Source organism: Poromitra crassiceps, assembly GCF_964638095.1.
Source record: "Poromitra crassiceps genome assembly, chromosome: 5".
NCBI lineage: Eukaryota > Metazoa > Chordata > Actinopteri > Beryciformes > Melamphaidae > Poromitra > Poromitra crassiceps.
This window is the reverse complement of record NC_139642.1, coordinates 44,334,653-44,354,923: the sequence shown is the minus strand read 5'-3', so window position 1 is coordinate 44,354,923 and position 20,271 is coordinate 44,334,653. Positions and strand designations below refer to the sequence as shown.

Below are 20,271 nucleotides of genomic sequence, written 5' to 3'. Positions count from 1 at the left end.
CACTGGGACAGGGTTCCCACTCGGCATTACGAGAAGCAGAGAGGAGTATCTGGCCCTGGCAATGGCCAATTAAGTGCTTAAATGGTTTAGGCAGGAATTTGTTGGCTGTCAGTAGGTGAGGGCTCCTGGGGTGAGGGCTGGCTTTGATCTGTGGCGGAGGTGACTTATGATCTGTGGCGGAGGTGACTCGGAGCAAGTCGAGGGGCGCGAGACGATCTGTTCATCCTTCCAACAAAGACAAAATAACGCACACTCACTCATATACATGATGCACATCTCGGGGCCCTAAGCAGGATAGGTTTGGGTGTATATACATTTATATTACAATTATTTTAAGCTGAGATACTCTTTGGATTCACAAGTCTCAGCTTTCTTGCCCTATACCCAACTTCTACAATTCCATGACCGTTTAAGCACCACAGTGTGCAGAAAAAAGCAGAGAATAAAACTTTCACTGCGTGCTGTGTCTTTCGGACCCTGGAGCTCTTAAACCCTCTGTAGACCGATTATGTGGCTATAAAGACTCCTGTGGTTCTAATGAGTCCAATTTCATCTTTTATATTTTGTATCGCTTTTCTGTACTTTTGAACTTTTCAATTGGAAAACTTCTACCTTTACCATATTATTATGACTCTGTAAAGCACTTTGAACTGCCCCCATCAGTGCAGGAAATGTGCTATACAAAAGCTGCCTTGCCTTGCCTACTGTAAAAATAAGTGTCAGACAATGCTAATTATGGTCATATTGATTGATTGATTGAACATGAACAAAATTATTGCCCTTTCATTGTAAGAAAGGGCTGCATCTTGATAGCTGTCAAGTCTAAAGGTGCACCCTGGATGGATAATGATTTAAAGTGCTTAATGATACAAAGAGACCAATCTAAAAGTATTTCCATGACATCAGGTTCAGTTAGTGAGAGAAAAGCATACTGTAGACTGCGGAAGTAACCAAATTGAACAGGGTGAAAAAGAGAGAATTCTATCCGCAAATAATAAGTCTAATATGACAGTAAAAAGCAGGCCCGTCTTCACGTGTGGAGTTTTGATTGGCTGTGACAGAACAGCCACTCCTTACTTAAGTGGGGTTCAGCATGTCTGTAAACCATTTGTTTGAAAAAGGTCGGTGACCGAAACGTCACAAAATAAATTCTTATTTGCAAGTTTGGGCGGTGTGCGGGACTCCCTTTTTACAATTTATGGACAATCTGTTCCTGTCCGACGCACCTGCCTGAAAAAGAGATGTGCAGAGCTCTCCTTCTAAGATAAGATAAGATAAGACTGGGAAGATAAGATCACTTTTTACTCTGCACCTCTTTTACCATTACTATTCGGTTATCTAAACTCCTACAAGCAGCTACAAGGTTGGTGGGCCCCTGGCAGCTGCGGGGCCCTAAGCAACTGCTTATAGTTTGCTTATAGGGAGGGCCAGCTCTGGATGGACTTCTTTATTCATGCATACTTATGACATCCTCACGATGCTCACATGCACTTGTCTTTGCTTTCTGTTATGTGTATTATGTGAAAATAATGACTGCCACACTGTCTCTAGAAGGGAGCTTGTTGCTTTTTCATGACTCTCTCTCCTCATAAATCTGTTCAGTTGATCTTTAACACCAGAGATATGGAGGCAGAACGCTGCATCTCCCACCCTCACAACATAGATAATGCATGGCTCTGCTTTGTTGCTATGACTAGTTTGTATTGATATTCATGTTGTGCTGTAAGCAAAAAAGATGAATTACTCAAGTGGGCTTCATTTGTGATTTCAGGTGAGACTGGTTTATGAAAATGTGAAAAGCTCAGTTATTCTCCGTGAGCCCTCACATTTACTCAGGATCAAGCTTGACTGTATACCATTTACAGTAGAGAGGCTATGGACCTCCTGTGTCCACATCATAATGTGAAAATCCATCTCTGGGTGGCATCTTTTTTCCTTTCCATGACATTACAGCACTTCCAGCAGGGAAAATCAATGCAAATAGGAATCATATCCGACCACAGTCAGCAAGGCAGCACTGTAGATTGGTTCTAATGCAGATATTCATCTCTGTCAGGATATCAGGGGTGCGTGAGCGAGCGCAGGAGAGGTAAACCTGGTGTGTGTGTGTGGGGGAGATGAAGAGGTGATGATGGGGAGGTGATGATCAGTGTGCATTGAGGTGTGTGTGTGTGTGTGTGTGTGTGTGTGTGTGTGTGTGTGTGTGTGTGTGTGTGTGTGTGTGTGTGTGTGTGTGTGTGTGTGTGTGTGTGTGTGTGTGTGTGTGTGTGTGTGTGCGCGCGCACGTGCGTGAGTCTATACATTTTTGTATGTGGTACTGTGTGTGTCGTTGACAAAAAGGAAGGTCAATGCTATTGGAGATGTTGATATGTGGTTATCACCACCGCACCGATATAAAGCTTATTGACAGTTTGGCCAAATGGATGGAAGCAGAGCATTGAATTCATCACTGTCAGTCACTCCTACCTATCTGCAGAGACATCACATTGTGTTTGATTGAGTCACTACTGTACTCTATGCTGTGAGCAAATCCACATTGTGATGGGATTTTTATAGTGTCCACTATGTAGTAAATTAATAGTAATTTATGTCCAAAACGTTTTGTCATCTGTCCATAACTGTAATTACATGCATGTCAAAACAGCTTGACTAGCGTTTAACTAGCCGCCTGCAGGTTTATGAACAGATTTAAGTGGTGTGCCTTTTTTTACCAATAATTATCCGCTTCCTCCACACTGTTCCTTTGCTGTGTGTTTCCTAAGCAGCACGGACATGTAGCCATGTTGTTAACCTTGTGTTCATCTCTCTGTCCCCGTGCAGTCCTGCGTGACGACTTCAGACAGAACCCTGCAGATGTGATCGTGGCGGCAGGAGAGCCGGCGGTGCTGGAGTGCCAGCCCCCACGAGGCCATCCTGAACCCAGCATCTCATGGAAAAAAGATGGCACCAATATCGACGACCGAGATGAGAGAATCACTGTAAGTAGCATTTTAAATACTGACCCTTCACTCTCTCTTTTCTTCTTTTCTCTGTAACAATGCTGTATTATACATATACTGTATACATTGTCACTGCAACGGTTATTACATTGTCATTACAGAACTTGCAACGTTGTGATTGTCTTTTAGTTATCTTTCTTACTTCTTTATCTCTGTATATTGACCTGACCGCTACGCTGCATACAGACACTAAGACAAATTCCTCGTGTGTAACTTGCATACTGTGGCGATAAAAGTGATTCTGATTCTGATTCTGATTCAGAAACGTTACCAGATCTATTGACGTCTGAAAACGCGCCTCGCGTATAAGGATGACGTGTTTAAATGTATGAGATAGAATGACCCATTGAGCCAGGTCAAGTCATTACCCCCACTTCAGTGTTTGTTGACAGATTGATTCTTTTGGCTCATTATTCACATATAGCAATTAGCAAAGCCAAAGCAGCGCATTTGGGTGGCTGCAACCTTTTAATGAGCGGAGTATAGAAGCAGTCTTGCTTCATTAGTCAGCAGCAGTGCATTGATTGCAGATGGCTCGCTGATGAAATCAGCCAGGAGACGAAGGCGCCGAACGGGATGAGCAAACAGGCGGACTGGAATCAACATGGAGAAAGACCACGCCTGCAGAATACAAACAACCCTCCATCTGATTTAGAGGCACAGCAACCACCAATTAGTCAGCTTTAATGAGGACAGATGCACACTCAAACAGCTCTGCGTGCTTGCTCACCAAAGTTCTGGCCTGAATAATCCTCCCTCTCTGTCTCCGCTTGGCCCAAACATACCTCTCTATACATAGTAATTCTCACGGCGCAGGGGGAGACTACACGTTGTTGTGTCTGATTCCGCTGATTGGATGTGTGCTTTGGGGAGAGGGAGAGGCCCTGAGTCAGCAGCACACAGCTAAACACAGGCAGGCAGCGAGAGGAGGAAGTAGTTAGCAGTGGATCTGGATCTCATTCTTATAATCTCACTCGTGGGGGTTTTAGGGTTCTGGCTGCACATTCGTTGGCCATTTGTGAAGTAGTCAGATAGTTTGGCCGTCGAGTGCTGACCACGGCCAACTTTACAGTACAGTTATGGAACATCAGATCCTCCCCAAGACAATAAATACAACTACTAATAAAGATGTTGTTCCGCCCTCTCTGCCTTTAGCACTGGATCCTGCCTCGGCTGGTTGAGCTCAATACATTTTCATTAGCAGCCAAGTCAAAAGCGTGATTTATCACTGCTGGCTGTCTTCAGCAAAGGATTCTACATGACTAAACACAGGCTCTGTGCTCACTGAGGTTTGGTTGAGGTTGGGCGCATTGAGGCTTAATAACAATTCTAACTCGTAAACAGTGAGAGCGCTTCTCTCTCTATCTCCCCCCTTCTCTCTCTCTCTCTCTCTCTCTCTCTCTCCCTCTCTCTCTCTCTCTCTCTCCCTCTCTCTCTCTCTCCCTCTCTCTCTCGCTGTCTCTCTCTCTCTCTCTCTCTCTCTCTCCCAGTTTCTAAGATGCACTAGCAGAAGATTAAGAGGCCGCGTCTGGCTGTTGAGCAGTATAATTGAAAGAAACAAGCGCATAATCGAGTTTAAATTGAATCCAATCATATCCGTCCTGAAGTCAGTCACTAGTCACTGATAAGCACGCAACCTCTACACCACCTCCTGAACTCTCGTGGTCTTTGAGAGCTTCACTGTCGGTCTCTCTGTGTCGGCCTACATACAGTACTTGTATTGTGTGTGTGTGTGTGGCGTATGCATTGCAGACCTGGCTTTTCCTTATCTTCACATCACCAGGGCCACTGTCACACTCTGGATGGTATATTTAGCCAAATGCAACAAGCCGTGGCATCCTTTTCCCCTCAACTTTAAATGCAAAATGAAAGCTTTTCGAGATCTGATCTTGCTCTTCTTCTATGAAATAAAACAACAAAGCCATCATTAAGTGCTGCTTTACCATGTTGTGTCACATGTTCCGTTCTGCTTAGCGTCAACTGGCCAGCTAGCCTCACGCTAGCTGTGTTCATGTCGAGGTGCTCTGAGGACAAAGCAGTGCTGTTTCAAATATTATGCATGGCTCTCTGGCACTTGGCGTCCCCCTAATTATGTTGCAGCCTCACTAAATAAAACACACATTGACCAGTTCTGTTGTTTAGAAATGGTTTCCACAATAACATCCGTCTCACCCCCTGCATGCTGGAGAGAACTTTCTTCTCCGTGTTGTATTTATGATTTTGTGCAGCGATGTGTGAAAGCCTTCAAGGTGAACAGTGGTGCTTTAACACAGTGGTGCTTTAACACAGTGGTGCTTTAACACAGGCTCATTGACTTGAAGTTGTGTCCTTGCAGCCTGCAGCGGTGTTGGCCCTTCTGAGGAAGTGAAAACAGGGCCTGCCTGCTTAGTGCTAGATTTAACAGCACCGCGTGGGCTAGCTTGTTTTCGCTCCCTGTAAACTGCCAGGCGCAGACTAGATCTCGCACAATGAGCGTTCCCACATGAGCGCTTTTTAAGTAGTGCTCGATATAAAGTATGACCGATGTGTCCGACTGGGCTGACAGATGGGAGAATGGGCGTTGTCCAAGCTGTATTCTTATGTTGCATTCACACCAAGAGCGAAAAAAATTCAATTCGATGATGTGAATATCGCGTCATTTGCACTGTGAAATTTCACGCTATTTGCCTCATTGGCACTGCTCCGGGGTCTGCTTGCGCATTTGCATTGACTTTGTATGTAATCTCACGGTCACCTCGCAAATTTGCGAAATCGCGTGAACGCCCAGTTAGAAAGCTGATAATGGGGGGGGGATGGTGTCTGGAGTATGTTTGTGGTGTTGGGAGGAGCTTGGTCTGAGTGAATATACGTTTGTAGGAAGGGAAGGACAACCAAGGCTCCATAATGTGATGAACAGCTGAGCTCATCAAAGGGCCCCTCAACAACCAGCCCGCATTGTTGTGCTGGGTTCAGACCATTCCTCCCCACCACGCGACGTGTTGGAACGTGCCGTCGCCTTGGTGATCCCTGGTGATCAGAGTGAGCTGCCTAAACCACCTGCAGTGGGGATTTAGTCTCTGTGCCGCGCTCGCCTGGGATGAGTCGGACGGCTTTGGTGGCTCCAACATGAAGAGCAGCTCAGATGCCTTCAGAGAGCCAGAGACATCAGAGGGAGCCCTGCTGTTCTACTCAGCTGTGTGTAAACACCAGCCACATTCTGTGTGCCATTGTGCACATATTCATGCCTGCATAAAGGGGTGGTGAAAAGTTCCCCACTGAGCCATAAGGTAGAGTAAGTAATGTCTTATATCCAGTAATGCTGCTGTGTCACTAGAAGCAGTTGGACGCGTTCTTCACACCTGTGTTAAACAGGTCTTCCAGGGGCGATGAGGGCAGGATAAAGGGGTAGACAGAAGGGGACAAAATATCAATATTTTGAGTCTAGACCACAGTCTGCTGAGAGCCAGAATCAGTCAGCGGCATCCTAAATGGCCAATATGCAGCGCATTGTCCTCCCCCCCCTTTGTGTAATAGTTGTGGCTAATTATCAGTGTGGAAATGGTGCTGCTGTGTGAATACCAGCAGAGTGCATGCTGAATGGGGCCTTTTGCATTATCAACATTGCCAAATGACGTGAGACAAAAGGCGACGGGATAGAGCCATCTCCCCGTAATGCAGGGATAATGCAGGGAGGATAATGGTCAGATTGTCAGGGCTTTCAGCAGTACTCTGTACATTGTGTTGTGTGGAGCGAGCCGAGGAGGATATGCATGCAGAGACAAAGAGGACCGCTGCTGCATTCATTCACGTTAGGCGACTCCCCCTGCTGCTCTGGCACGCCAAATGCCTGTGGAGACTGGGAACGGGCCACAAACACACAGAGGTAAGAAAAATGGATAGAGTGGACTGGGCCTAAAGTGGATCCTCATGTCAAAGCCCTGTGGAACCGACAGTACACCCCCGTCTTTCTCTGCTGTATGGTCTGCCCTGACCTTGGGCCTTTGTGAGTGTCACAGTGTTTTAGCTGTTAAGCCTTTGCTCAAACAAACAGTAACATAATGACACTTCAAACCCCTCCAGCACCGCGGGACGTCCTAAATAAGCCTGCCTTCTTCTGCAGCCTCCTCATGTCTCCCTGCCTCTTGTTTTACCATGAATATTAAACAGTGGTGGTGAACGGCGGAGGAATGCCTCAGAACCCAGAAGAATGTATCCGCTTGTGAAATGGGTTGAGCTGTCCCTCAAGGATCCTTGACTTCCCCTGGCTCTGGCTACTCTATAAAAAATAAAAAAATCCAGATTTTTCAGTACATAAAAATTTGATATGGTACAAATCAATTCGAGCATAGGACTGTTTACAGCAAGATGCAGTACATAAAAATGTTCACAATTGACAACTTAAAAATGTACAACAAAAAGTAAAACTGTTTCAGAAAGAAAAAACATCTTTATTCCAGTAAGATGAAGAGGCTAGTCCTCAGGAGTGCTACAGGGGTGCTAGAATATACTCAAATTTCATATTAGTCCTTTAATAATGAAATAGGCTCTATATTTAAGACAGCTGTGCTGGCCCTTTCTAGCTTTACCCTACCCCCCCCCCCCACACACACACACACACACACACACACCCACACACACACACACACACACACACACACACACACACACACACACACACACACACACACACACACACACACACACCCACACACACACACAGCCCTTTAAAAACCACACACAGAAATTCCTCTTCATAGAGATTATTCATCTGCGAAGGATGAAAACCGCTTTGCGCTCGCCTACAGTGTGGAGCGTGGGCATGTGGAGTGTTTACTACAGTGAAGTAGATGGAGTGAGACATAGCATAGCATGCAAGTCTGCACACATGTAGGAGGAAATAGTGTAGTCGAGGGGAAAGCATATTTGCAATGCTTTTCCAATATGGTGTGTCAAGTACTGGGTGTCAGTGGTTCTGTAATAAGAGGATGGATTACATGCGTGTGGATGGTGGTCCCGGTCTCGCGGGCTGAGGTGTGCATTTAAAACCCTAAGCCCCATCAGAGCAGAGAGATCATCGGCGCACCATGCTATTGTCTGTCTCCGCTGTGACTGGCATGGCTGTCAGCTGAGAGAGGGGCTGTGGGGCCTGTGCCGGGGCCCGAGCTGCCTCTCTGACTGCCTGAGAACAAAGCACCTCCTCTGGCCTGTAATCAAAGCCCTGGGAAATAACAGACATCACATTCACCTGGACAAACACACACGTTCAACTGTCGGGTGTGTGTGTGTGCGCGCGCCGTTCATGTGTGCATGAGTGCACGTTCCCTTGCTCTCACCCGTAGGCATGTGTGTGCATAAAAGGAAAATCCGGGTAATGCAGCGGGAAGGGAGGGGGGCTGGGGGGAATAGCGCAATCCTCCCACGTGCTACGTGTTGCTGATGAAACTCCTCGCTGTCAGGTGAAAAGAAGCAGCTGGCGACTGCACATGTATCGGAGGAAGCATGTGCTAGTCTACAACTCTCCCCTGATTGGCAGAGGGGGTGGAGCAATGACCGGGATAGCAGGGAGAATTTGGTACAATAAGTACAACTGGGGAGAAAAAGGGGGAGGGGGGGGTCCGGGAAGAAAAGGGAGCTGTGCATGTTTGTGTATGTGTACCTAAAAAAGGAAATCCAGGAAAAGCGTTCTTTGAGCAGAGGAGCTGTCCGGAAGCTCTTTGCGGCACCTGGAGGATCGCTTGCAGTCCTGCAGTGCCTCAGGTGTTCCCTCGGGGGGAGCTGCGGTTGTGTTGGATTGGGAAAGTGATTTTTGGCTAGGCTTAGCCTGAGGAAGAACAGGCTGACTGATAGTGATTTAGACCTCAAGTGGAAGCTGAGTGGGAACAGAACCAAATGGGCAGAAAGATTTAGTGGTCCAGTTGGTCTCTATCTCTGTGCGCTCAGAGCAAAGGTCATAAAAGGGGTTCTCGAGCTCCAGGCTAATTGAGTTTGTGTGAGTGCATTTCATCATGGTGGTGTCATGGTCTTTTGGTACGGGAATCTTACAGGCAACAGAAACTACACGAAATGCTGAGATCCATCCAGAAATGTTTTGAAATGTTTTGAAACTTTGTTCTATTCAAGCCTCTCTCAGACTCTGCCATTGCTGTTCATTCTCCCCAGGTTTAGCACGATTCCTTCTTCTTCTTTTTTGCTGATACTGATATGCGCACATTTTTCGCCCCACCTAATTTCAGAGAACAGTGGAATTAACTCATTATTATGTCTACTCTTATCATGATGGCCCACTGGCATATGCAGACATAAATACATCCATCCATTCATCCATCCATCTTCAACCGCTTATCTGGGATGGCCGATATCGTTGTGCATCGCTAGTTTAGCCTCTCACCTCTTCTTCTGTTCCTCAGATACGTGGAGCGAAGCTGATGATCACCAACGCTAGGAAGAGCGACGCGGGGAAGTACGTGTGCGTCGGCACCAACATGGTGGGCGAGCGAGAAAGTGAAATAGCTGAGCTGACCGTGCTCGGTAATGAACCCTTTTCTCTCCGTTATCTCTGTCAGCCGTCTCCTCTCGTCTCTCTCCCCACACACACATCCTCACCCTCTGACCTTTCTGTTTGTCTGCAGTGAGAAACACAGTCCAGATGTTGAGCTTTGAGTGTCTGTATCTCCCAGGAAACTAAGCAGTGTCAGTGACCTTGATCAAAATGGAGTATGAGATGACATCCAATCTCACACTTACCTATGGAATCCCCCACTGACCCCATCAGCCCCTCTCCTCTCTGACCAGCTGTACCCTATTTCACCACCACTGACCCCTGACCCCCCCTCCACTCTCCTGTGTCCCAACTATAGAGCATGGCCACACTTCCTCACACTTCCTCACTTCCTCTACTTCTTCTCCCCATAGAGCTCGTATAATCTCTGGCAGAAGGAACAACACCATAGTCTGCATGCATATTAGTGCATAGTCCTTCCCTCATAAGATAAATAATTAGACGTACCGAAATAATACTGCCATAGCTTCAAAGGGGACAGCTCATAGTTAATGTTTTCGTCTGTCTGAGTGAGCATCGTTAAGACAGAAACTCAAGTGTTTTGGGGCCAAGTCTGAAGGGAATGAGAGGAACTGAGAGCTGTCACTTTTGAGCCCTGGGAGATATTAGAAAAACAAACTCGGGAAGAGAAAGACATTTTGAAATCTGCTAAGTACTCCCTCTGTGCAGCGTACTATTGCATGCTTTCATGTTGTGGTTGGTGACGTCCAGAGGAAGAGTGGGAGCTGGACCTACAGTAGAGGGCTGGGGTTAACAGGATATGCCAGTTTGCTCATTTTGTGTCAAGCCCTGTACAATGTCCTGACTGTCATAAGTTAGTGTCTTGTCCTGTGTAATTGTGTGTAATGTCCATTTCTGTTTCTTGTCTAATGTAACGTCACGTGTGTCCTTTACCATAGGTATGGCATATCTTTATTCATTTAGCACATGCAAACATTTTCATACTTAGATTGGCACCTTGTATTTACACATTTTGAAAGAATTTGCAGCTTTATGAATATTTTCTAAGGTTGTAAATGTAGCCTTGTCTATATTATAGATTGCTTACAGAGTAATGCACCATTTTACAGTCTGATTTCCAGTGCCTTTCCAAAATAAAAGTTAAAAAGGGCTAAATGTCAGATGTGGCACGACAAGACAATTAGCCCATTTCACATGCCGCCCAAATCAGCCATTTTGTGTCTAACGGCAGGAAGTAAAACAGGTGCAAGCAAGACATTGATTAGAGCCGCGGGACTGTAACACCTAAATGGGTCCAGTGCCACGGCTCTAATCAATGTCTTGCTTGCACCTGTTTTAGTTTCTGCCGTTAGACACAAAATGGCTGATTTCTGTGGCATGTGCAATAGGCGTATAGACACCTACTGTAATAGACAACCAGACGAAAATAAAGTCCAGCAACACCGGTTGAATATTTGAGTCTTTAATTTAAACCAATGCGTTTCACCTCACCTATCCACCTTATTTTTGAAAGCCCCACTGTAAAAAATAATTGTGGGTACAAGGTCCGGTTTAACGTGACTTATTGTTGCAGCTTGCCATTTCCTTTGTTATACTCGGCTGCAGACCCGAATTATAAACCGGAAACTGCAGGACGTTATAAAAGTTATAAATATATAGTCACGTTATAAACAACTAACCAACGCTGGGGGTCCGTATGGAAACAGTGTTACTCGAAATGGTTAAAAGTTAAATCAATTTGATCATTCAGTGGCGTTTTACTGCCATGTGAAGTAACTATTACGCTAGTAGTAGCCGCTAGCATTAGCCACAGTAGCCGACTACCCACAATGCATTACATTATCCCAGCACCCGAACGACACGGCTGTAGAGCAGATTGGCTCTGCTGTAAAATCCTCATAGATGTTTTTTTTGTCAAGTTAAAACCATAGACTGTAAAACAGTCTATTACACCGGAAGCGGAAGAAGCACCCATCAGGCATCATGGCAGCTAGAAATAAGGTGGATAGTAGCCTCCATCAGGGTTCAAAAGAATACACCTTACACAGGACAAGACACAGATATGGACAGGACAGGACAGGACAGGACACAAGGGACACATTAAAAGATGAGATACCGTAACCACCTAATGGCACAAGACCCATTATTACACAATATAAAATAAACACTAGATTTCACAACACTGCACAGGAAACAAAATGGTCCAACTCTCTCTCTCTCTCTCTCTCCAACATGGCTTTTTCCATTGTGGTTAATCCAACATTCAGTTTGATTTCAAACCCAGCTCTAAAGCTTCAGAATAAAAGCATAAAGCCAATATTTTTTTATTTTTTTTACAAGACTTAACAAGGGAAACTGAGTCCGAGCCAGAGATTTAATGACTTTAATTCAATCCTAACATTAGCTCAGTACCACCACACTGGTCTCAGTGTTCTATGATTGACTGTGCGTGTTCTGTTTGTGTGAATGCAGAGCGGCCCAGCTTTGTGCGTCGGCCGGGCAGCCAGGTGGTGTTGGTGGACCAGAGTGTGGAGTTCAGGTGTGAGGCCCGTGGTGACCCAGTTCCCACCGTGCGCTGGAGGAAAGAGGACGGAGACCTGCCCAAAGCAAGGTATGACTCATCAGCTGGTCCCCTTTCATGGCGCACTACCTCCCTCGTTTTCTCCGTCTGCCCGTTTGATCCGTCACTGGCCTTTGTCTCGGTCAGCTGATGCGTGGTGCATGAGTAAGCTCTGTGGAGGCTCTGTATGCACAAAGCGTATCGGTACCTGACCAGCTTTGTGACCTGTGAATAACCACTTTGATGCAGATATGAGATTCGTGAGGACCACACCCTGAAGATCCGTCGACTGACCTCGGCTGACGTGGGCTCCTACACCTGCGTGGCAGAGAACATGGTGGGCAAGGCGGAGGCGTCGGCAACGCTCACCGTCCACGGTAAGACCAAAAGCCTCTGTTACCGACCTCCGTTTCACACTCGGGTGGTTCAATTGTATGTTTGAAGCTATATCCTACGTCATTAGAAATACCAATTTCTGGCTTATCTTCTAGTTTGATTCTGCAATTTAGCCCAACCACATTGCGATAATAGCCCTCGGCTTTAGTGCTACATGGTCATCACTTTCAACTATTTTCTCTCAATTAGCTGATTGATTTCTAATAAAAGCGAATGCTAAAATCCATAGTAGCCGTAGTAGCATGGTGCACGAGGGAGCTCGACACTAATCGATTTCATTTGGCCTATACAAGTGGCATTTCTCCGGAGGCCTCTCCTCCCTCATGCTTAAGATGTACAGTACCATGTGTGGGCCTATGGAATATCTGTGTGTCCCCTGTGGTCCCCTCTCCATTGGACATCCTATTAAGACAGTTAGAATATAAAGCAGGCGGTCACAGAGCGTGAACATTCAGAAAGAAACCATTCAGTAGAACTGGGGGTGGGGATCACCCCCGAACCCTCCTGAGAACCAGAGGAACACAGGGGCCATTTAACGGGAAACTAATGGGAATGTTGGGAGCAGGGTGAGGGAAGGAAGTGGGGGGGGAGGAGGAGGTTCAGAGGTGGGGATGGGGTGAAGGGATAGTGAGTACGTTGGCGGTGGCGGCGGCTCACCACTGGTGCAGAACGTGGTGGGAATTGGGACCTGGGGGTGGAGGGGATGGAAGCGGGGAAGGGGGTTTCTGTGGTGAGGTCAGTCATATTAATGTCACTCCCCGCAGTCTAGCCAGCGGAGATATAAAGAGACAAGATAATTCCACTCTACTGCCAACCCCCCACCCACAAACACAGATACTTCATCTTCACATGGCTGCCCTTTGCAATTATTTCTTCATTTTCTCCACCAGCCAGCAATCTCTGGATCGCTTTGAGGAGAAAGATTAGGCCCACCTGCCAATACGCCCGTCAATATATCTACCTCTCTTATTGCCTTTTTCCACTCTTCGCCTCTCGCTTGACGAAAGCCTAGCTAATGAAAGAGAACAGCATTGATGCGCTGGTTCGATAAGCTGTTCTCACGGCTTACAATCATATTTGAAAGGCTAAAAGCTCCTTCCATTGTCTTCCGTGGAGCTGACTGTCCCGACCTCGGGGCAATTCCCTCAGGCCTGCATGCAGAAGCAAGGAGAAGATATGGCCGTTAATGTGATTGACCCTCTTTTCTTACCAATGATCCTGCAATGCCATGCAACTCCTTATCTCAACTCCCCCCGTGCTATGAGAGCGTTCAAAAGGCACGGAGATGGAGGTAAAGGCATTTCAAATTGAATAGCCCTCAGCATCAAAGAAACTCCGTCACGGCTTTAAAAGGATGAAAGCAGATGCTTTCCTAGAGTGCGATATCAGGTGAAAGGCATAATGGTATATAAACGGTAGCCATCGTCTTTCTACTCTCATAGCTAGATGGGACCGATGCCTCGGTCCTCTACTGTGTCAAGCTTTTAAAAGATACCAGAACCTTTTCCATCTACTTTAAGATGCACAAATCTCCTCCAGATCCAGACGGGGACACGAGGAGGCCGGGGAGGTTGTGGGCACTAAGTAGTCCACTTAATTAAAGACAAGCAGGCCACAGTCCCACGCCCGGAAATGACATGCTTCTAATTACAGACGCAGGCAGACGAGAGGAAAGGAAAGCCGGGGTAATTGCAGGTCTAAATGGGCCAGAGTAGCAGTGGCGATGTGTAGGGAGTAAGATGTCGCTCAAGTAGTGGAGATAATGGTAACGTACGTGTGTGTGTGTGTGTGTGTGTGTGTGTGTGTGTGTGGGTGAGGGGGGGGGGGGTGTAGCCTATTGGTTTAGTTGTGTCCTATTTGTCTCCTGCTTGATGGCTGTCAGAAGAGTAGGTAATGAAATGGATGTGCTGTCAACAGTGTTGTGCGCTCAAGAGTGTCCTTGCCCTATATCAGGGATGGGCAACTGGCGGCCTTAATCTCCCGATTTCATCATGATACAAATCAAATGGCTGTTAGTGGGATTAGTTTGAAACCCAGAGCGAAGTTTCTAACATCATATTAAACTAGGAGACCTAAGGGAGACATTTGGTACCAACCGTGTCATGCTAGCTTGTCGGGGAGGCGGCTAAAAAACGCTCGAAAGTTAGGCAACATTTTGGCAAGGGAAAAACGGTCATGTCCATTTTCAAAGGGGGCCCTTGACTTCTCACCTCAAGATATCTGAATGAGAATGGGTTTTTATGGGTAGCCCCATGAGTCTCCCCTTTACAGATAAGGTAGCATTTTTATATAGGGTAAGCCCAACCCTTACTAAAGGCATTTGAATATGAAAAATATAAATGTTGGTATAATAAACTTTTATTACCAGAGTATAGTGGGAAAGGGGGGGGGGGGGTGGCCCTCTCTATCATCCCTATCATTGCCCATCCCTGCTATATAATATATCAACAGTCAAAGAACAGTAAGCTTGCTGTAGCATTGCGTGAGATTTGCCGAATACTTGAAACAATAGAATTTCATAGTGTTGCACATATAGTATTGAAAGATATGATCGTTTGAAAAGCAACTCCGAGGCAATACTTGGACAGTTAAGAAGAATCAGCTCAGTGTGGACGTCACGTCGGAGGGGGATTTTCACACCTTCCTCGGCCAGATTGTCAGGGAACAATGTGGACATTGTGCAGCGGCGCCGCGGGCTGTTTTTCTTTCTGTGTGCCCTGCTCTCGTTACTAACTTAATCAGTGAATTATTGTCTTACACATGTGTTTGTCGGCCTACTACACCTCCTTTGGACTTATAAATATGTCAAGTCACATATTTCATTTATTGATGGAAGAAACACATAATTGGCCAAGCCATCAGTTATATTTACAGTTTCATTGTAAAATCATTAATCTAAGCCACATGAGAATGTAATACTCAGATGGGCTATTCAGTAGAGTCTGCGTGCGTGCGTGTGTGCGTGTGCACGCGCGGATGTGTCTGTATGTTTATAGATATCAGAATCAGATAAAGGTATTTTCGTATGGTCTGGTTAGAGATGTTTATGTTTGGTTAATTAAACCTCTCTCAGGGATTCTCATCGTATAGGAATGTGAATACATTATTTCCGAATTCATTGGAAAGACAATGTTTGTTTTTCCTTCTCCTCAGCTGCTTAAGTTAGCCGTTAGCAGTGATTTATGTGGAGAAAGCTGTTGAATGGAAGGCTAGTCCCCAGAGCGGCGTTGCTAATAACCCATGTAAAGTGTAAAGGGACTGGAAGGAGACTGGGAACTGGTGCCAAAAAAAGAGGGAATGGGAGGAACCTTCATGTCAGCTGCTCTCATATTAATCAGGTTGGCAGCGGAGATGGTAAATCCCAAAAAGCGTCATACGGAACTGACATCCTTTGCATCACTTCCTCCCTGCATCTGCCCAGGTCACATTTATCACGTTGAACCCTCAGACGTAGCTTTATTGTGAAGTAGCTGTCACACAGTGTTGTGATAGCCAGGATACAGTTGATATACAGTACAGTATACATGGTCTCAGTGTGGGGCGGAGCATCTGAAGCCATGCACACGCTGCTACAGGCCTCCCAATGGGAGCTCCTATTAATCACGCTAAATCCTCAGCGTGCGGCTCGGCTTCGAGTGTTGATGTGTCGGCCCGGCGAACAGCAGCGCCCCTCAAATCCCCATTTGTATCTCTGCTGCGGTCCCTGGCACGTAGCCTGCCCCCCGGTGGGCCGGAGGCCACACTGCTCAGTGCGTTTTTACCGTATATTCTCTCTGATCAGCTTATTGATAGAGACTCCCCTCTGTGCTGTGTGCCAGCAGAAACCCCACACTCCAAAGTAAACCCAGCCAGATTTAAGGCTCACCCTTCCCTTCAGGTCCACTAGCTGTGATCATAGCAGCATGGGAGAGGTAGAGTTACCTAATTAAAGGCTTAGACACACATGAATGAACGTGTGTAGGGGGTGTGGGGGTTTGTGTATTTGTGTGTGTGTGTGTGTGTGTGTGTGTGTGTGTGTGTGTGTGTGTGTGTGTGTGTGTGTGTGTGTGTGTCTGTGTCTGTGTGCGTGCATGCGTGCGTGTACTCAATAGCCTCTCGTCGGATAGCGTCTTCTTCTGGGAGCTTTTGATGTGAGCCTTATCTGCATTTTAAAGGCCAGCGATAGGCAGGGGGAGGAGGCAGGGGCGGGTCATTACTCTGACTGACAGCGTTTATGTTTCCGTGGGAGCCGTTGAAGCAGACAGATTAGATAAGGTGAGTGATTGGCCGGGGGAGATTTATGGCCAAAGAGTGACAGTTAACATTCACCTTGTGTTTTTACGGCGCAGGCTTACATATGCCGGCTGTGTCTGAGAGCCCGTGTGATCTAGCTGCTCCTCAGGGTGCTCTCAACCTCATTAAGGGTGCAGAGACATTCACCTTCACACCACACCTGGGAGGAGAGGAGAGGAAATAATAACGTTAAAAAGCATACAACATCTGTCTTGTTTATCTGATGATCATGTGTGTGGGCCCGCCTGTGTCACTTTATTTGACTAAATCCTATCTGCTGTCATTATTTTTGTCCTTGAGCGTGTCCCAAGACCTAGAAGGAATGTTGAATCAGATGCTCTACAGCATTTTCTAGTGCAGTGGTTCTCAAAGTGGGGTCCAGGGACCCCCAGGGGTCCTTGAGGGGGGTTGCAGGGGGTCTGCAGGAAAAAATGGTGATCATTTATTTTCACTACAATTCCATCCATAAGTAACACAATGACAGAATGTATGACTGTTTTGGTCATGGGTTTCCAACACTCTCTGTAATAAAACATCTAAAAGCAAAAATCATATCAGATGGGGGTCCCTGAGACAAGATCTGATCATTGGGGGTCTGCATTTGTGTCAGTTTAGGGGTCCTTGACATAAAATAAGTTTGAGAACCACTGTTCTACTGTATGTAAATTTTTCAAATGCACTGCTCATCAATCTGCTTATTATTCATGGTAATTCTTTCAGGGCTGTACGATGATTCAATATTATAATTTCTAATTTTTCAGTGGAATCACATCGTGATGATATGAAGATATTTTAATATCGTGTTACACTTTTTTGTCATCTAAATTGATGATTACAAGCCAATTTTACTTAAAACTCTCGTAAAATGAGGTATGGTAGGAATATTTTTTGGAAATTTCAGTTTTGTTTGACATCACACCTAACATTACAATTCGTCGGTTCAATGAGATGAACATTAATTTGATTATTTAACATGATTTAGCATACATGAACCATATTGTGATATGTATTGATTTGATCTCGAGAAAGAGCCATATGATTAGCATGATATCATCGACCATATCGTCCAACTCTACTTTAGTGTGTGTATCATGTTGTGCCTATGGGTTTGAATGAATACTGTACCATGCCTCATTTTCACTGAATAATAATGACATGATTATTTTTTACCCATAAGCATCACATTGTTATCCTCCTTATCTCTCCTCTTTGTGTCATGGCGTTTATTATTTATTTATTCATCTGTGGCTTTCTGTTGTTCTGTTTTTGTTTCCTTTTAGTCGTGTCTGGTAAGTTGAAATGTCACCCGTCACCTATCCACCGCCCTGACAGAGACAGGAAGCTGTCACAACCCCCCTCCATCCTCCTTCCATCACCTCTCCACCCTCCAATCAGCACTCATGTTTCTGTTGTCATGGGCAACAGTGACAAAAGGACATTAAGGGGTAAAAAAAAAAAAAGCTCAGCTTGGGCATCCAAGGTAACGCCGCATCATTTCATTCTATTATTTCCCCCCTCTTGTGTGTAGCTGTATGCATTAACAAACAGCCCATCTTATACATGGATAAATTATGTCTATATTTCAAATGACAGTTTTCAGATTGCTTTTATTTATGCATTACACAGCCCCCGAATAAAAGGCATTAAGATGTGAGCACAAGTATGATATTTCAAGGACGTATCTGCTGCCCTCTGAAATGAAGGTGTAAATCGGCCAGCCTCTGGACCTTTGCATTCCGAGTGTGCCTCCTCACACGGACGGCCTATTAGTACCGCAAGGCCTAGTGTCACCGTAGAGCTGCGCCGATGACATTGTGCTGTGACACCGCGCTTAGTCTGAGATGGAATTTGTCATTAAGATGCATGGATCCGGCGTCCTGGTCCAGGCCTGCAGTGTTGGAGGGTGTCAGCGTGGACAGATGGCTCAAATTTATTCCCCATTTCCATGTAAATTTTAATGGTCCGTGCCCTTGCCCATGCAAATGAAGGGGCATGGCAGTAGGCCTTGTTTTCTCTATTCATTACATGTGAAATATACGCCTGCTTTGTGGATTTGATCACCTTTCTGTTTAATGTTCTGCACACGCGCCGCCATGCAGCGTTAGAAGAGAAACAGCCTGAATCCTAACTGCCAATTTGACTTCAGGCACCACAGCTGATGTCACAGCCAAGTTTCTTTTGCTTTTCATTCAAATAACTCAGAGCATTTTGTAACTGTAATAGATGATACAATTCAGAAGGCCCATAATATTTCGGGGTCTCCGATTGACGCAAGGTTGGAGTTTGAGTTGATCGATTGTAGGTGTTTTAGGTCCAGACGGCATTTCGGCCAATCTCTATAAATGGATAACTGCATAATATGAGACATAGTTGGACTTTAAACCACGACAGAAGCGGAAGTCTTGGCGCAGAGGTCCACTCTACACCGGAAACCCTGAAATATCCATCTGCCCCAGAGGCTCATTAGTGGACAGACTGATAGACTCTGGATGCCCAGATGTTACCCCGGCTAATCATTGTCATGTCTGCCCCCCAGTGCCCCCAGTATTTGTGGTGAGGCCCAGGAACCAGGTGGTGGGTGTCGGCAGAACCGTCACCTTCCAGTGCGAGGCCACCGGGAACCCCCAGCCAGCCATCTTCTGGCAGAGGGAGGGCAGTCAGGTAAGGGCAGCAAGTACAGTATTCAGGGTGATGATGCTAAAAACAAGTCACACTGAAACCAGGTGAACTTAATGCGGAATAAAATTATTCAAGGTAATTCCAAAATGCTCTGTATCGAGACTATTCTGAGAAAAAAATATTTTGCAGACATAGTTGGCTACAGTAATAGCTCAAGATACAGTAGATGCTTCAATTTCATACCAGGAATCATTTTGTAAGAGTAAGTTCCAAGTTTTTCAAATGGTGGGTATCCCATTTCAGAGTGAAGATATCTCAATGCGTCCTCTGTCATTCTCACCATAGAGCCCATGAAAGTACACGTCTAACTTCATGTGATCTCTCTTCATCCCTGCAGAACCTGCTGTTCTCCTACCAGCCTCCTCAGCCCTCCAGCCGGTTCTCCGTCTCCCAGACCGGAGACCTGACCATCACCGACGCCGAGCGCTCAGACATGGGCTACTACAGCTGCCAGGCCCTCAACATCGCCGGTAGCGTCATCACCAAGGCTCTGCTGGAGGTCACCGATGGTGAGCGACAGCACTTCAAACAGCTTCTGGCTACACCAAAGCCTCAGAGGGAATGCGAAGAACATGGAGAGAAAACTCGAGTAGATAAATATTGGTATTTCAGTAAATCATTGGCTCATAAGGATAATGCTGTACATCTGATCTGCTGCGGTCGTGCTGCAGAGCATATTAATATCCGAATTGAGGTCGGTGAGGTTTGGTCTGGCCTGCTCAGTGTGTGCCTGTCAGAGGTAGAGACTCTCTGGTGCCTGTGCAGCCAGACCCTGGCTCACTGTTTGGCATGGTAGCTCTCACACTGGCTAGTGTCTGCTACGGTACTGCATGGTTGGCTTGCTGCTGTCTACCGTTGGAAGACTG

At 46.0% G+C, this 20,271-nt stretch overlaps 1 protein-coding gene across 1 annotated transcript in view; it reads left to right on the top strand.

Moving 5' to 3' along the window:
* The window catches only part of robo1 (roundabout, axon guidance receptor, homolog 1), a 176,252-nt gene that overhangs the window by 111,914 nt on the left and 44,067 nt on the right, over positions 1–20,271 (top strand). Inside the window, exons 3-8 of the mRNA XM_083637646.1 lie at positions 2,821–2,978; positions 9,386–9,506; positions 11,971–12,109; positions 12,308–12,435; positions 19,263–19,387; positions 19,743–19,914. Of these exons, the coding sequence (XP_083493772.1) occupies positions 2,821–2,978; positions 9,386–9,506; positions 11,971–12,109; positions 12,308–12,435; positions 19,263–19,387; positions 19,743–19,914 (843 nt within the window). The remainder of the gene's footprint in view (positions 1–2,820; positions 2,979–9,385; positions 9,507–11,970; positions 12,110–12,307; positions 12,436–19,262; positions 19,388–19,742; positions 19,915–20,271) is intronic.